Source organism: Sus scrofa, chromosome 14, assembly GCF_054392235.1.
Source record: "Sus scrofa isolate SSC_HxYL_T2T_F1_AM1 chromosome 14, Sscrofa_HxYL_maternal_Yorkshire_Landrace_v2.0, whole genome shotgun sequence".
NCBI classification, from domain to species: Eukaryota; Metazoa; Chordata; class Mammalia; order Artiodactyla; family Suidae; genus Sus; species Sus scrofa.
The window spans coordinates 52668385-52685235 of NC_139396.1; the positions used below are offsets into that span (position 1 = coordinate 52668385).

Sequence of the window (16851 nt, forward strand, 5' to 3'; positions counted from 1 at the left end):
CCTCCTGGGACTCGCACCCTTGTGAATTCCCCTCCTACACTATACAATATTTGTCTGTGTGAGCAATAGTGTATAGCAGAAATGATGCTGTGTTACTTTAAGATTAGACTATAAAATATGGTGGCTCCCACCTTGGTTACTATCAACCTTGGTTACTGTCAAGCTTGACTTGCTCTCTGTCTGGCTCACTTGTTCTGGGGAAGCTAGCCACCACGTCCTAAAGACATTCAAGGGTACAAAGGACAGGGCCACATGTAGAAGAACTAAGCCTTTCTGCCAACAATTGCATGAATGAGTTTGGAAGAGGATTCTCCAAGCCAGGAGTTGACTGTAGCCCCCAGTGACAGCTTGACTGCAGCCTGAGAAACCCCCAGCAAAGTCATTCCTAGATTCCTGACCCACAGAAACGGTGTGAGACAATAGCTGTCTCCTGTTGTAAGCTTCTAAGTGTTGGGGTAATGGGTTACATAGCAGTATACAACTAACACAGCCAGATGTTCTGGGCACTTACGTAGTGTAGTTGTGGCCAGGGAAGTCGATATTATTCTTGATGAGCACAGTGAAGTTTTCAGCACTTCTCAAGAGTGCAGGCCTGAATGAGAGAAATGCAAAATGGGGATCAGTAACTCCAGGGGCCAAGGGAGTCAGTGGGACTCCACTGGAACCAGAGGCTCTGGTTTCTTGCTTGGGTCAATGTGATGGGTGAAGAGAAATACAATCCAGTGGACAAAATGTTCCAAAATTCTCCAGCTTCTTCAGGAAGAATTTCTCTCTTCTTTAGATCCTGGGGCATTTACTATGATACTGCTCACTCTGATAGAATTCTTTGTTTAGGTATGCATGGTGGTGTGCTGGTAAATGTTTAACATCCAGCTCTCCAGGCAAACAAAAAGCCCTGGTATTGTAGGACTGACTAATTACTGTGGTGTAAATACCCACCATAGCTGATTTCAAGCTACCAATAGAACATCAGTGAACTTGGAGTTGAGAAGGGATGAGTATAAAGGGCTCAGAGTTGGGATAAGCCAGCTCCAGCACCCTCCTATTTGTATCTTTCACAATAGGCTTGGTGTTCCTGCAGGGCTGGGAAAATAATTTTCTTATCTTAGTGTCTCCAGCATTTAGCCTAGGGCCACACTTATGTCACTCTCCAGAGACTCTGAGTACTGTAATATTCTCCATGAGTTAGAGGAGCCAAATTCTAGATGACCAAAAGGTCCACCCAACATCTATATATCCATTCATTCAACAGATATTTATCATACGGGCATGGGGCTGAGCACTAGGGATATAGTGATAAACAAGATAGTCAAGGTTTTAGTCCTTGTGTAGTTGACAGTCTGTTAAAGATGGAGAGAATTTGCTTCCTAAAAAGATATCGCTGCTATCCTGTTGCCTGGCATGCTTGAGTAGGTGGCAGATGTATATTGGTAGAAGCTCCAGGAAAGAGTGGAGGGTATTTGGAAGAGGGTATCAAGAATGAACTGCTTGGGGGTTCCCATTGTGGCTCAGCAGGTTAGGAACCCAACATAGTGTCCATGAGGATGCAGGTTTGATCCCTGGCCTCGCTCCGTGGGTTAAGGATCTCATGTTGCCATGATCTATGCTGTAGGTCACAGATGCAGCTCAGATCTGGCATTGCTATGGCTGTAGTGTAGGTTGCAGTGGCAGATCCAATTCAACCCCTGGCCTTGGGAACTTCACTATGCTGCAAGTGCAGCCTTGGCATGGGGGAGGGGGGGCCGGAGGGGGGAAGAAGGGGCTGGGAGCGGGGAGGAAGAAAAGAAAAGAATGATCCTTTTATTCCAGGGACTTCAGAGCCCAACTTTGGCTCTATTTTGGATGTAACTCCAGAGAACACTGTGGTTTTGGCCTATGTAGCATCAATTCCCCCTCTGTAAGTAACCCCTCAAATTCCTCCTTTTGGGGAAGCCAGGTCTCTTCCAGTCTCAGCCCAGAATTTATCTCCTGCCCATCCCTACAGTTCCCAGGGCAGGAAAGTGACCCAGAGCTGGTTAGACAGTATAACCCAATCCCTTTGGCTACAGTGATTGTTTCATAAGTTGTCATCTGCCTTAGGCCACTGAAAACTTTCCAGGAACTATTGGTAAAGAAAAACTCATTTTCTCTAGGACTGTTAGTAGTAAGGGTAGTGTAAACCTGGCGTGCCCCCAGACCACAATGTGAGGAGAGCCAGTAGAAGAAAGAATAGCTGGGGATTTGGGGGAGAAAGAGGGTAGTGGAAGAGAGAGAGCAAATCTTAAAAGACACATTTGAAGCCTTGATCAAGCCTCTCCTTTACCTATATTTCTGGACTCCTCATTTATGTGAGTCAAAAACACAAGCCAAAAATTAACACTCCTTTTTTTTTCTGAAGCCAGTTGAGGTTATACTTGTCACTTGCGCACACATAAAATCATATTTATGACAGTCCTGCTATATGTCAGAACCTTTGCCTTTAGAACATTCTAAACCCCACACTTCCTGGGCAACACTCTAAGAATCGAGGACAACAGGATCCCCTTTCTTCCTCTCTCATGACACTCAGTTTTCTATTCTGAATTATAGCCCTCTGTGCAAGCATCTAATCTCTTCTATTAGGTTGCAGGAGCCTTGGGACCTGCTCCATATCTGGGTCTCCTGTGTTTCACATATAATTTAGCCTCATCTTTCTTGTGTATAGTTACATGTGAAATAAATACCTTATACCTACTACGTGATAATAGATGTGTTGGATAAGCAATTAAATAAGTTAATTTAGTTAACTATTTGTATAACATATGAGAAACAAGTTCAGGGAGTTGCTTGCCCACGGTCATGTAAAATGGCAGCCCAGGGTCCAGAACACTGGATATGCACAGTATAATTTATCCGACAAATGAAGTGGTGGCAGAGGTGGGACTGAAAACAACAGGCAATCAAGAGGTCCCTTGCCCTGAACTAGGGACTGCTTGAATGGAGGTTAGTGTTCCCCCCAGGTCCTGAGCAATTCCTTCTGTGACAAAGAAACTTCCTGGATCTATAAATGAACCTGAGTGGTGCCATTAATGATTGAGGGCCAGTCAGGCTGATACTGCCTAGTGCTTCCTGCCCTGATATAGGGAACTTTTGCCCCAACCTTCTAAAAAGTCAGTTTGGGAAAGTCTTCTCTTTGCCCCAGATTTGCTGAGGTATGGCCCTGAGTCACACTGTCCAATATAGTCTAACATCCCCTAGGCATGTGTGACTATTTAAATTAAATTAAATTAAATTCAGCTGAATTGCAGTAACCACATTTCAGCCGCTCAATAGCCACATTTATCTAGTAGCTACCATATTGGTAGTGCAGATACAGAACACTTTCATCATTGTAGAAAGTTCCCTTGGATGGTGCTAGTCTAGACCCATCACACTACTAGGGGAAAATTGTGATGTGTGTATGTGTATGTGTATGTTATTGAGGCCTTACTTTGTGTCGAGCATGGGGCTTGCTTTGCAATCACTGTATCTCATTTAATTCTCACAACAGCCCAGTTCAATGTCACATAGCAAGAATCGAGGACAACAGGAATTTGAATCCAGACCTCCTATTCCCTCATGAAATGCACCCCTCCCAGTGGTTTCTGAGATGTAACATCAAGCTCTGCCTTCTGGGCCTGACCTTGCGTGTTAAAGAAAAGAATCACACAGGGCACACTCCAAATGTATAGGTCACTGTGAAATTTTTTTTTTTTTTTTTTTTTTTTGCTTTTTTAGGACTATACCCATAGCATATGGAGGTTCCCAGGCCAGAGGTCTAACTGGAGCTATAGCTGCCGGCCACAGCCACAGCCACAGCCACGCCAGATCCGAGCTGCATGTGTCACCTACACCACAGCTCACAGCAACGCCGGATCCTTAACTCACTGAGCCAGACCAGGGAGCAAACCCACAACCTCATGGTTACTAGTCAGATTCATTTCCACTGAGCCACGACAGGAACTCCCCACGGTGAAAATTTAATTAAAAAAAAACTTCCCTTCCCTTCATTTTCCTTTCTTTCCCCCTCCCTTCCCCTTCCTTCCTTTTTCTTTCCTCCCTCCCTCCCTTCATCACTCAGTATGGACATGGACAATCAGAAGGGAGCCTACTATAGCACTGGAGGAGGTGTCTGGAGGTGCCTGGGGGAGGTGCCAGGGCAACCAGGGGGCAAGGGTACCCATGGGGGCTCAGGGCAGTAGCTATTTACCAGCCAGTAAAGAATTATTTCAGTATTTTAACAACTAACATGGTCTTCCCAGAGATCATTAGCAAACAAACCTAGCATGGGGGTCACCAAGCCAGTAAAACCTAGGACTTGGTGGGACTGTGCTGAGAGGGAGGTTGGAGCGTTGCCTGGCAGGACCCTCCGTTCTGTCCCCTCCCTGCAACTCACTGCGGGGCTTCTTCCACTGCCTCGATGGGACACCAGGCGGAGACTTCACAGGTCTTCTGCTTCCCTTTATACTCTACACACCTTCCGGTCTGGATTCCTGTGGGGGTCAAGGGGTCATAGAAGCACAGGTGTGAAACAACTGGGGGCGGGGGAGGAAATTCCACTCACCTCAAGCAAGAGACTATGTTTTTCAACCCAGGCAGTTTCAGTTTCCATGAAACCCCATCCAAACCACAGACTTACATAAGAAAAACCAAGCAAGCAACACAGCCAACGGTAAGCTTTTTCACAAAAAGATCAGAGAGAATGACCATAGCGGCTGTTGGATGTTTTGGGTTCTTTGCAAGAAAAGTTTCCTAAAGGAGGAACTGAGCAGTGCGTATTCTTTTGCCAGGAAGAAATGGACTAGAACTTGGCTTCCAAACAGGCATCTGAGACCCTCTCAGGATATACAGTATGTACCAGGATGCACAGAGCCAGGGAGAGAGCATGGCACATCTTCCTGGAGCATCTGTGTCACTAACTGATTTTTGAGGGGAAAGTTAAATAGTAAATAACGTTAATGATCTCTACACCAACTCAGAGGCATTATGGGATGGAATAGAACATCCATATGCCTTTTTGTGTATGTGTGTATCATAACCATTGGTGTTTTGGGCATTTTTTTGTTTTGTTTTTGTTTGTTTGTTTTTTTGTCTTTTTTAGGGCTGCACCTGTGGCATATGGAGGTTCCCAGGCTAGGAGTCCAACCAGAGCTGTAGCCGCTAGCCTACACCACAGCCACAGTAACGCAGGATCTGAGCCGAATCTGCAAACTATACCACACAACACCACATCCTTAACCCACTGAGCAAGGCCAGGGATGAAACCCACAACCTCATGGATACTAATCTGGTTCGTTAACCGCTGAGCCGTGAGGGGAACTCCCCACTGGTGGCTTTTACTTTTCCTTTATTGTGGTCATTTAAAAAAATTATTATGTGCCTTTTTAAATTAAAACAGAGCTTTTATAGAATTCCCTGGTGGCTCAGCAAGCTCAGGACTACTGTGGCTCTGGATACCACTGCTGTGCGGGCTTGATCCCTGGCCTGGGAACTTCCGCATGCTGCAGGCTTGACCAAAAAATAAAATAAAAAATAGAGCTTTGGAAATTATGCAGGTTAATATTGCCCTGGGGCTACCTATCTATTCATGCTTTCCAACCTTTGGGGAAATTCAAGAGGGGGCATTTAGAATATACAGATGATGCTATGAGCCATCCACTTTTTCTCTCAGTGAGAGCCCGGAAGGTGCTAATTCTGCAGGCTTTTCAGGAGCTTCCTTCCCTGAAAACTAGAGTCCCATTCACAGTCAGCAGGTTCAGAGGCATAGGGCAGGCACAGGCTTGTCCATGGCCTGGTGCTGAAGATCTGGGCATTTTGAATGTCACCATGAATCCAAACCATCCACCCCTGAGACCTCAGGAAAAGAAATAGAACATACCTTTGCTCTGCGGGTCCATCCATCCCTTTTTACAACCCTGGTTAGAGGAACAGAGCGTCCTGCGGGTGGGATACTGCAGGGAGGAGGACAGAAGAGTGGGGAATAAACATCGTGAGTCTCTACGGTACGGAAATAGGAAAAGGAAGATATCTGTGGCCACACAAAAGCTTGCACATAATGCCAAAAAATGGAAACAGCACAAATCCTCCAATGGATGAATGGACAACCAAATCTGGTACATTCATAGAATGGAATGTTATTTGGCCATTAATAGGAATGAATGAAGTACGGACACAGGCTGCAATGTAGATGAAACTTGAAACATAATGCTGAGTGAAAGAAGCCAGACACAAAAGACCACATAGTATATGATTCTGTGTATATGAAATGATCAGAACAGGATAATCCAAAGAGACAGAAGGGTGATCAGTGGTCACAAGGGCATGAGGGGAATGGGGAGTGACTGCTAACGGATGTGAAATTTTTTTTCGGAGAGATGAAAATGTTCTGGAAACTGATAGGGATGATGGTTGCACAGCGCAGTGACTATCCTAAAATTTTACCTTAAAATACTTTAAAATAATGCATTTCATGACCTGTGAATTATATCTCCATAAAAAAAATAAAAATAAGTAAAAGTCTAAGAAGTATATGCCAGGGACCTCTTTCAGGGACAGCCCTGGGTGTGGAAAGCAGGGGCCTCGTCCAAGCAGCCCAGTGGCTGCAGACCTAAGGGAAGTTGACAAGCACAAAAGCTCAGCAGGGACTATGGAAATAAAGGATTCCAGCCAACACTTTCTTCTGGGCTGAGAAAATGAGGTCAATCAGGTTTCAGGACCAAGGGCTGAGGACAGAATAAGGGCAAGAAACAAGAGATGACTTGGATTGTGCATACTTGACCTCCCATTTCTAGGGCCCAGGTTTAATGGCCAGTCTTGGGGAAACCAGAACCTCCGGGAAAAAAGCCTCTTCTGAGTGATTTTACAGAGATGAGGGGGAGGCTCCAGGCTAGGACTCAGATACAACTGGCTTGGCAATAGCTGCATTCTTTTCCAGCTGAGTGACCTCAGCCAGGTCCCTTCCCCTCTCTGAGCCTCAGTTTCCTCACCTGTAAAGGGGAATGAACAGATTTGTCTTATGCAGTTGTTGTGAAGATCAAAGGAGCCATGGAGAGAAAGGGTGTAGCACATGGTTCTTGCTCAATGAACATTTCCAGTAGTTTTCAGTCTCTCTCATATTCTCTTTTCTTCCCAAAGTGCCCTCTTCGTGCTACACAGCAGGCCCTGGGTTTGCTGCCCTTGTGACCCCCAACACACTATGAACCCTTTGAACACAAAGCCTGGATCATATCTTTGTAGCATGAGTGCCTGAAACATAGTAGGTCTTGATTAATGTGGAATAAATGAATGAATGAGTGATCATTCACTGTGGCTTATGGAAAGCTATGTTATTTTGATTATCAACTGGAAAGGAATCTCAGGAAAGAAGAGAAACCAACTAGATTTTGCTCTCCAAAAGAAATCCCAAAATTAAAAAAGACGTTTTATTCTAAATTTCTCTTCTTGTGATTGTCACATGCATTAATTTTTTTTTTTCTTTTTTGCCTTCCCCCTGGCATATGGAGTTTCCAGGCCAAGGGTCAGATCAAAGCCATAGTTGCGGCCTATGCTGCTGCTGCGGCAACACTGGATCCTTAACCGACTGTGCTAGGCTGGGGATCGAACCTATGTCCCAGTGCTTCAGAGATCCTGCCGATTGCATTGCACCACAGTGGGAACTCCATATGCATTAATAACGGCCACAAATTCTTTGTCACTCTTGCCATCGGGAGGTGGAGTGTTTCCCTTTGAAGCTGGACTGACTATGACTGAGTAACCAGCAGTAGGCACTGGAAGTAACACTGTGTCGGCTCTAAGCCTAGGAGGCCTGGAAGCTTCTTTTGGTTTGGGGGGGACCTGAACTGCTATGAGGAAGTTTGGAAAGACTAGGTATGTGGAGAGACTGAAAAGAGGAGAAACATTGAGAGTCCCTGGAGGGGAAGACAGGGCCAGCCATTCCAGTACCCAAGTTGAGCCTCCATATGGCACCAGCCCCAGCCACCATTTGACTGCAACCCCATAAGAGACCCCCAGCAGATCCCAAGATCAGCAGAACTGCCCAACTGAGCTTGGTAAACCACTGAACTGTGAGACTTGGTAAAATGCTTGTTCCTTGAAGTCCTCCAGGTTCAGGATAGTTTGTTGGGTAGCCCATAGATACTAGAACCAGTGTCTGTTCATTTCAGCCTACAGCTGGGGCTTGGCCGTATTCACTGAGACAGACAGCAAGACCTATCCCTGACTTCCACCTCCTGAGAAAAATTAGGGCAGAGGTCAACATGCAAAGAGAGGAGGCGAGTATCCACTTAGAGCAATCCCCACCAGCCTGGGTCACAGGTCAAAATCCCAAGAGTTACATAGTGTTCTTTAGGCGGGCAGTGCCTCCACAGAGTTTTGGGTTCCAACGGTCTGAGTGACATCCTGTTTGAGAAGTAACTTGTCATTTGAATCATAACAGCTTACAATATACTCTGCCTTGTTTTCAACCTGTCATAGATAGGCTCATTTGGTGCAACAATCCTAAAAGCTACATTTTGTTATTAGCTGCATTTTGCAAATGAACATATCAAAGCATGCAGCAGTGATGTTACCTGCCCAGAGTCACAAAGTCAAGTTTGGAACCATTTGCAGTCTAGATCCTAAATCCAGGCTCTTAACCTCTGGGCTAAAACAGCTCTCTTCCTTACAAGTCTCACTAACTTGAAAGGTGGCTGTGAGAAGTGCCACAGGGGTGCAGTGTGAGAGGCAATTACAGAGTATGGGACAAAATGGACCCAGGGGCCCCAAACTGGGTTAGACTTTGGACGCTGCTGTGAAGGGAGGAGGAAGCAGGTGTTTAATTGCTCTGGCTGCCGCTACTGCATTAGAGTAGCAGGAACTTTGAAGGGAAGATAAGGGCAAAATAAACATCGGTCTTTGCGGGGGTGGGGGGTACATTGTTGAGAAAGACACCAGAGGAATGTTAGCTTATTTCCAAGTTTAGGTAGAAATGACGGCAAAGGAAGCTCCCAGTGTAGCTCAGCAGGTTAAGAATCCAACATAGTGTACGTGAGGCTGCGGGTTCGATCCCTGGTCTCGCTCAGTGGGTTAAGGATCCAGTGTTGCCGTGAGCTGTGGTGTAGGTTGCAGATGTGGCTTGGATCTGGTGTGGCTGTGGTGTAGGCAGGTAACTGTAGCTCCAATTCAACCACTAGCCTGGGAACTTCCGTATGCCGCAGGTGCAGTCATAGAAAGAAAGAAAGAAGGAAAGAAAGGAAGGAAGGAAGGAAGAAATGGTGATCAAGACTGTAATCAGAGAGAGCATAGCCATCCTGAGGGCTCAGACACTCAGAAAACTAGGCCTTGTCACCAGAGTGGGCTAAGGAGCAAGACTCATGGGCAAGGCTGGCTTTCTGCCCCCCGGGGCTGGGGACCAGCACGATAGTCCCACAGTGCCGCACCCCTCAGCGTGGGGATGTCCCGGTCAAGTGCGGGTGTGTTACTTGAGAATGAAACAACAAGAAAGTGTGGCCTAGTCACACATTGTTATAGACAATGTATCAAAACAGCTTGTTATCACTTTATAGAGCAGATAGCAGGACTGGGATGGGACAGAATAGGACAAATAAATTTTGATAAGGAAGAAAGCTTCCCAGGAAAAGGGAGGGGGAGCTCAAGAATATGGAGAGTGTAAAACCAGGTTGGGAAAGGCTGCAGGGAGGGTGTGGAGGAGAAGAGCTAGGAGACATGGGGACATTTGCACCTGATATAGACCCTTAAACTCTAAGAAGTGTCGTGAAAAGTCAAACTTGAGCTGTCCGACAGTCTTCCCAGGCCAGGCCCCACAAGCAGTTCACAGTGGACCATAGCTGAAGAAGCTGTGAATGAGGACAATTGGATTCTAAGCTTGGCTCTGCCTCCAGCAAGCTGTGTGACGTTGGAGAAGTCGCTCAACCACTCTGATCTGTGTGCTGACCTGTAAAATGGGGCTGGGAATGCTGTTACCCTCCCAAAGTTGTTGTGAGGCTCCACTGAAACACAAGAGGCTGTGCAAATGCCCCGGATCCCTGCTGAGTCAAGCTACACAGGGAGCAAGCGATGGAGAAAGCGGGCCTCAAGCTGCACAGGCTCCTAGTGCTGGAGCTGGAGAATCCAGAGAGTCAGACAAAGATCTGGTGGTTACAGAGTGAGAACTGCAACATCTTTTCACCTTTCCCACCCAGCCCAGATCTACACCTCACAAAACAAGCTGATGCTCAGAAAATATTTGCAGGTTCCCAAACAGCCCTGGTCTCAGTTTCTGTTTCCCCTGTCCTGTGCCTCCTCCAAGAATTCTTATCACCCATCACTCCTTACCTCAGGACACAACCCTTGCTCTTGGCCTTCTGTCTTGAGAAAGTTTGTCATCACAAAAAAGGAGTTCCCCTGTGGAGAAAAAGGAGAGAAAGCAAATGCAAAAAGCCCCTGAGAACGGAACTTCTTAATCATAGTAATCCTGCTGGCTAAGTGCCTGGGGGCGAGCCTTTCCACTCTTCTAAGCTTCAGTCTAGAAATCAGAGTCTGGGGCATCTGGTCTACCCCAAGGGCTTAATATCAAAGCTGGATGAGCCGCCCTGCTGAGCCAAGGGAGCACAGAGGAACATTCAGATTGACTGAGTACTCATTTTCCATTCTGGCCTCAAAAGCGGCTTTTTCATTTTTTTGGACCCGGTAAAATCCCATTAAATTGAAACACAAGAGACCCGGGGGAGGCGAGAGTAGGGGGTGTCAGTTCCATTAGAATGCTTCGTAGATTACCCAGGACTTTAATTAAAGGGCAATAGGGCATCCCACCACCTGGGAAATGGCTGAAGATTTTAATGACTCGCTGTTAAAAACAGATAGCAGCCTAGCTTTTATGGTTTTGCAAAGCTTTCTAGTTCCCAGGTGCTGCCAGTGTGCCCTCTTGTCCCTCCCGCCCTCCATCTGTTCTTTGGTATTCTCAACCTCACTTCAATTTTTCCCTTTTGACAATTCTACTTTCATTTTCTCTTTCTACAAATTGAGTCTGTCTCACGATGCCCTTTCTCTGTGATCTACACCCTTTCTTTCTTTGTCATCTATATCCTACCCTTGTGGGAAAATGTACCCAAGAGAGTTTTCCTGGAGACATTTTTGTTGATGAACTGCCACACAAACAATATAGAAGTGCTGGTCCCCTCTAGGCAGAAAGTTCTCTGCCCTTCTGGATCTAGGCAGCACTCGCTGACTTGATGGCCCCGCTTCTGAAAAGCTGTGTATAAATCAAGTGTGAGTGAATCGAATCATGTTTTAAATGCGCCAGGACACACTGCTATTTTGAGAAACCCTGCAGGACTTGACAAAGCAAAGAATCATCTCCTTTGAGCTGCTGGATCTGACCCAATTTTGCAATTTTTAGGTTTTCTCAGTTGGGATTTTCACAGAGCTTTTTAAATGGGGCCAGTGCTTTTCTGGAGTGAAGTTCTTGGTTCCCGAAGGGGGGGTGGGTGGGGGGGTGAGGCCCTGGGGCCAGTGACCAGAGACAAGTCCTAGGAGGATGCTGACCGGTGCTCACCTGCAAGGGGAAGGTGTAGTCTGCGGTGTCTAAGACACTCGGCACCACCTTCTTCAGCCCATTTTCCACAATCTCCTGTGTCACCTCTGCTATCCCTTTCACCTTGGTGTGCACAGAACTGATAACAGACTCTTTCCGTTGGTACCGCTTGTCACTCACCAAAGCAAAGCTAAATGGCAGACACAGAAAAACATCAGTGGTTTTCTCAAGGGAGGCACAGTGCAGTGGTTTGGGATATAAGTTCTGAAGGCCTCCTCCATTCAAATCCTAAATTTGCTGGGTGACTCTGGCCAAGTGACTTGCTGCTGTGACTCATTTTCCTTATCCATAAAATGGGAAAGATAGTCCTACCGACTTCATGGGGTTGTTGCGCGCAGGAAAAGAGATATGCATGCAAACTCCTTAGCCCTGTATCTGGCAGAGTGAGCTCTCACTAAATGGAAATATTGCCCCCAATGCCAACCTTTAACGTTGCCCATTAGAGACCCTGATTTACAGGGTGGCTTTTCAAATACCAAAGTCCACCCCCAGGTTGGTCCACCAGCTTTGCTCTGTCACTCAGAAACACATTAGCATTTATCTAAGGATGTGTCTAGCGGGTCAGCCACCCGTTTTCCACAAATACCCATTTGGTTTGTAAATAATATTGATAATAAAAACTACCCTTTACTGAGTACTTAGTATGCACCAAGTGCTCTACCAGCATCACCTCTTTTAATCCTCACAACAGCAGTGGGAGAGAGTTACTATAATCAAAACCCTTTGTAGACAAGGGAATGGCCTCAGAGAGGTGAAGGAAGTTGCCCAAGGTTATAGATAATCAGCAACAGGACCAAAGTCCTCGATTGGTCTACCTTAGAGCCCAGAGCCAGATCTCTTTTAACTGTGTGTTATACTTGTTCATGCATAATGTGGCTCTGCCTCTGGTTACCTGCCTTTTGATCCATTCATTAGCTATTAACACTGTCTTTAGAATGTGAATCTAAATTATAATGATGAGGGAAGAGAAGGAGAAAGTAGAATTGGTGACTAAAAATGGTAGATTCTATCCCCATTTATCTGTTTTCCCTGTCTTCCATTGCCCTGAACAACCAAAAACTTATTTTAAATGCTTTGTTTATTCATTCAGCATGTATTTATTTGGTCTCTTCCCTCTGCTCAGCCTCTAATGTCTGAACAATGTCAGGAAGTCTAAGCCAGTGGCTGCCCTCTTTGAGCTGACCTTGGGAAACCAACCTACAGGCGACCAAAACCTTGGTTCCAGCTGTTCTCAACCTTGGCTGTATGTTACAATTACTCGAGGAGCTTTCAGTTGCAGCTCCCCAGTCCCATCCCTGGGAACTGTGATTCAGTAGGTCTGGGGAGTTATCCAGGTACCCGTATATTTTTTCAGAAGTTAATTCTGATGCACAGCCAGGGTTGAGAACCCCTAGGAGATTCATGGAAGGACAATTCCCATTTGGAAATATGAACTACATACATGTGAAGTGCAGTCCCCATGACTCAAGCAATTTCATTCCTAGGCACATACCCCAGAGAAACCCTCAAACATGTGTCCAAGGTATTAAACACAAGAATGTGTAAAGCTGCACTATTTGTAATAGGGAAAACTAACTGGAAATAATCTAAATGTCCTCAAACATAGACTGGGTAAATCAGTTGTTGGATTCATACAATGGGATGTCTTACAACAGGGAAAATGGAAGGAAATCTACTTGTAGCAATATGGAAATAACATAATGCTGGGTAAACGAAGTGCACCGCAGAATGAGATAAAGTTTAAAGAAATTCAAAACAATATTATATACTTAAAGATATGCTTGTCCGCACATATTCATAGCAGCACTATTCACAATAATCAAAAGGTGGAAACAACCCAAATGTTCATTAAAAGATGAACAAATGAATAAAACAGAGTCTGTCCACATAATGGAATATTATCTTCCCACAAAAAAAGGGGTGAAAGGATGCATATGTTCTACTGTGGATGAACAAACACTGTGCTAAGTGAAAGAAGACAGACACAAAAGGCCACAGAGTGTCTGATTCCATTTACACGGAATGTCCAGAACAGGTGAATCCATAGAGACAGAGAGTAGAGTGATGGTTGCCAGGGACTAGGGGAGGGGGTAAATGGGGAAGTAACTGCATAACGGGTATGGGGTTTACTTTTCAGATGATAAAAATGTTTTGGGACTAGATGGAGGTGGCGATTGAACAACATCGTGAAGGCCCTAAATGCCACTGATTGTTCACCTTAAAATGGCTAACATTATGTTCTATGAATTTTGCCTCAATGAGAAAGAGGAGAAATATTTTTCTAGATATAGACAAATGTGGTAGAAATATTAAAACAAACATAGAATGACAAACTCCAAATTCAAGGTGGTATTTATAAGGGAAGGGAGAAGAGAATGGGATAAAGGCTAGGTGAGCAGGGAGCAAAATCTGTCTTAGTAATTAAGTTGGGTGGTGGTGCATGAGTGTTTGTGACATCATTCTCAACATATTTCAGTACTTCTATAACATTCATTAAGAAGAAAGCTCATCAGGGAAGACATTGGGGCTGGAGAGCCATTCGGCATGTATGAGACACAGCTATTAAACGTAATTCCATAGACAAATACAATAACACTTATTCAATAATACACTTCAGCCCAGCATCACAACATGCACATGATACATGCATCGTTTTGTGGGTGTGTGTGTGTATGTGTGTGTGTTGGATATTACAACATTCTCCCAGAATAACACTGGGTCAGTTTGGCCCTCCCTTTGAGAAGCTCAGTCTCTCATATTCACCCCAAAATGTACAGCATGTTATAGATCAGCCTTAACGGAATCCAACTCTCTCATAAATCAGAAAAACTTTTCTTTGTGTAATAATGAACACATTTTAAGAATTACAACGCTTGAGATGCATCAAAGGAAAAAAAGAGGAAAAGAAAGTGTTTGCAGTATTCTGCCCTATGGAAAGAACACATTCCAGCGACTAGCCCAGCAGCTCTCTCTCTTGGCGACTCGGATAAGCTATGCCAGCTTTCTGGGCTGTGGATTTGGTCCCTGAATAGGGGGATAACCCGGTTCCCTAATCCCTATGGCTTTTTGGCTCTAAGAGGCCAGAATTCTTGGCATTCTGCAGAGGGCAAAACCACTGGTCTCCAGAGTGAGCTGGGATGAGCAGGAGCTGGGGATTCAGCTGGGTCTCCTAGGATGAAAGAGAGGGGGGAGAGGAAAGCTAAGGAGCCTGGGAAGGTGAAAGAGGGCAAATGTGAGAGAAGCCTGGGCTCTTGCAGGCCGATCTGGCTGGAGAGGAGGGCTATGGAGGGGCAGAGGGAGGAGGTGGATGGACAGCGAGGTCAGCCCAGGGAGCCCTCAGGCAGGCACACAGCACCAACTCACCAGATGTAGACCAAGGTGCCCACCATAAAGAGGTTCTTCAGGGTCCCCAGCCATGTGTTCTCGATGTGAACAACTTTCACAGACGTGTGCTGGCATTTCAGGGGGAACGGGCTGCATGCCACCATGGTGAGAGCACCCCCAAAGCACCACAGGGAGGAAGTGCCTCTCAGCGGAGCCCGACTTTCCCTTGCAGCACCTGGGCACACTGAGCAAGGTTATGCTAAAGCGAAAGGATGTGACATGAAAGTGAACTACCCTCTTATCTGGTGAACTGACGCCTACCCTGGGGCCAACAGTCCCTTTTGTGGGCTTGTAAGAGAATGGTGGGTCCTGGGCCTCTGGGCCTCATGGAAAAGTTGGACCTGCAGCATCCAAATCTGATATCTGAATCTTTACCAAGAGAAGAATCTGGTTATGTCCATGCCTGGTCCACTCAGTTGTAGGGGGAGGTGAGCAAGGGGCCAGGGGCAGTGAGATGCACTGAAGAGAAAGGGGAGAAGAGCATTCACCCTCAAGGCAAGCTCAATACTGGTTGTATGAGTTTCCCATTGCTGCTGTAACAAATCGCCACAAACCTATTGACTTAAAATAACACTGCTTGTTTTTCTTCTCTTAGTTTTGAGGTTCAGATGCCTAAATTCCATCTTATAGGCCTAAAACCCAGGTGATGGCAGGCCTGGTCCCTTCTGGAGACTGTTCCCGCTAGAGAAATCTGTTACTACCTCTTCCAGCTTTTAGAGGCTGTCTTGGCATCTATGGGCTCTTGGCTGCATCACTCCAACCTCAGCTCTTGTCGCATCTCCTTGTTTTGACATTGACCTTCTTGTCACCCGTCCCCATTTTAAGGACGCTTGTGATCACATCAGGGACATTCAGATAATCAAAGATAATCTCCCCATCTCAAAGTTCCTTTTGCTTCATTAGGTAACATATTCACAGGTTCCAGGGAGTAGGACACGGAGATTTGGGGGGGTGGGGGGGTGTGCATTATTCAGCCCACATAGCACGTCTGTTGTGGCTTTAGAAGAGCCCCCCCTGCTCCATCCTATCTTTCCTTGAGCTGGCAGGAGGGAGTTCAGTTTCTTGTTACCCACAGCTTGGCTAAGACATCATCTACCCTCCTTTTTTTTTTTCAAGGGCCATATGGAAGTTCCTGGGGCCAGGGATTGAATTTGAGCTGTATCTGCAATCTACACTGCAGCTGCAGCAACACCCTATCCTTTTAACCCATTGCATTGGGCCAGGGGTCAAACCCCTGCCTCTGCAGTGACCAGAGCTGCTTCAGTTGGATTCTTAACCCACTGTGCCATAGCAGGAACTCCATCATCTGCCCATCTAATCCCTTTTGGCTATTGCACTTCTCCACTGCCTAGTGCACCTGGAAAGCCCCTCCTTTTCATATGTGTCAAATTATCCCCCTCTCATTCAAAACAACTCCTACTGCAGAACACAATCCTTTTTTTGAAGGGGGAAGGGGAGCTTTATAGGGCCACATCTGCAGCATATGGAGGTTCCTAGGCCAGGAGTTGAATCAGAGCTGTAGCTGCCAGCCTACACCACAGCCACAGCAACACCAGATCCAAGCTGTGTCTTCGACCTACACCACAGCTCATGGCAACACCAGATCCTTAACCCACTGAGCAAGGCCAGGGATCGAACCTGCGTCCTAATGGATACCAGTTAGATTAGTTTCTGCTGAGCCACAATGGGAACTCCCAGAACACAATACTTTCTACACATCCTACTCTACAGAGAGCAGAGAGTGAGTCCTAATCTTTTAGTTAACATTGACCAATTAGGGGAAATATAATGGCTACGTGTAAATACATTGAGCTCAAAAACTCAGTTATGCAAATACAGGCCATGGATCACCCAAATTGGCAGAGGTTTATCTTAGAGGTTCGAAAAATATAAATAATGCT

General features: G+C 45.9%; 2 protein-coding genes across 15 annotated transcripts in view; one reads left to right on the forward strand and one right to left on the reverse strand.

Annotated features, from left to right (window-relative positions):
• The window catches only part of IFT81 (intraflagellar transport 81), a 299226-nt gene that overhangs the window by 76244 nt on the left and 206131 nt on the right, over positions 1–16851 (forward strand). The gene's annotated exons all lie outside the window — the stretch shown is intronic.
• The window catches only part of P2RX7 (purinergic receptor P2X 7), a 61375-nt gene that overhangs the window by 28396 nt on the left and 16128 nt on the right, over positions 1–16851 (reverse strand). For 6 of the 8 annotated variants that reach the window (XR_014827297.1, XR_014827295.1, XR_014827296.1 and 3 more), the window contains exons 2-6: positions 11528–11696; positions 10309–10377; positions 5876–5948; positions 4394–4490; positions 512–592 (exon numbers count right to left, since the gene is read on the reverse strand). Coding sequence is in view for 3 of the 8 variants with exons in the window: in XM_001926804.6 (XP_001926839.2) it covers positions 512–592; positions 4394–4490; positions 5876–5948; positions 10309–10377; positions 11528–11696 (489 nt within the window). In the remaining 5 variants the exon portion in view is untranslated. Of the gene's footprint in view, positions 1–511; positions 593–4393; positions 4491–5875; positions 5949–10308; positions 10378–11527; positions 11697–14929; positions 15095–16851 lie in introns of all 8 variants that reach the window. The other 2 variants (XM_084996226.1, XM_013982855.3) reach the window with 2 other exon arrangements.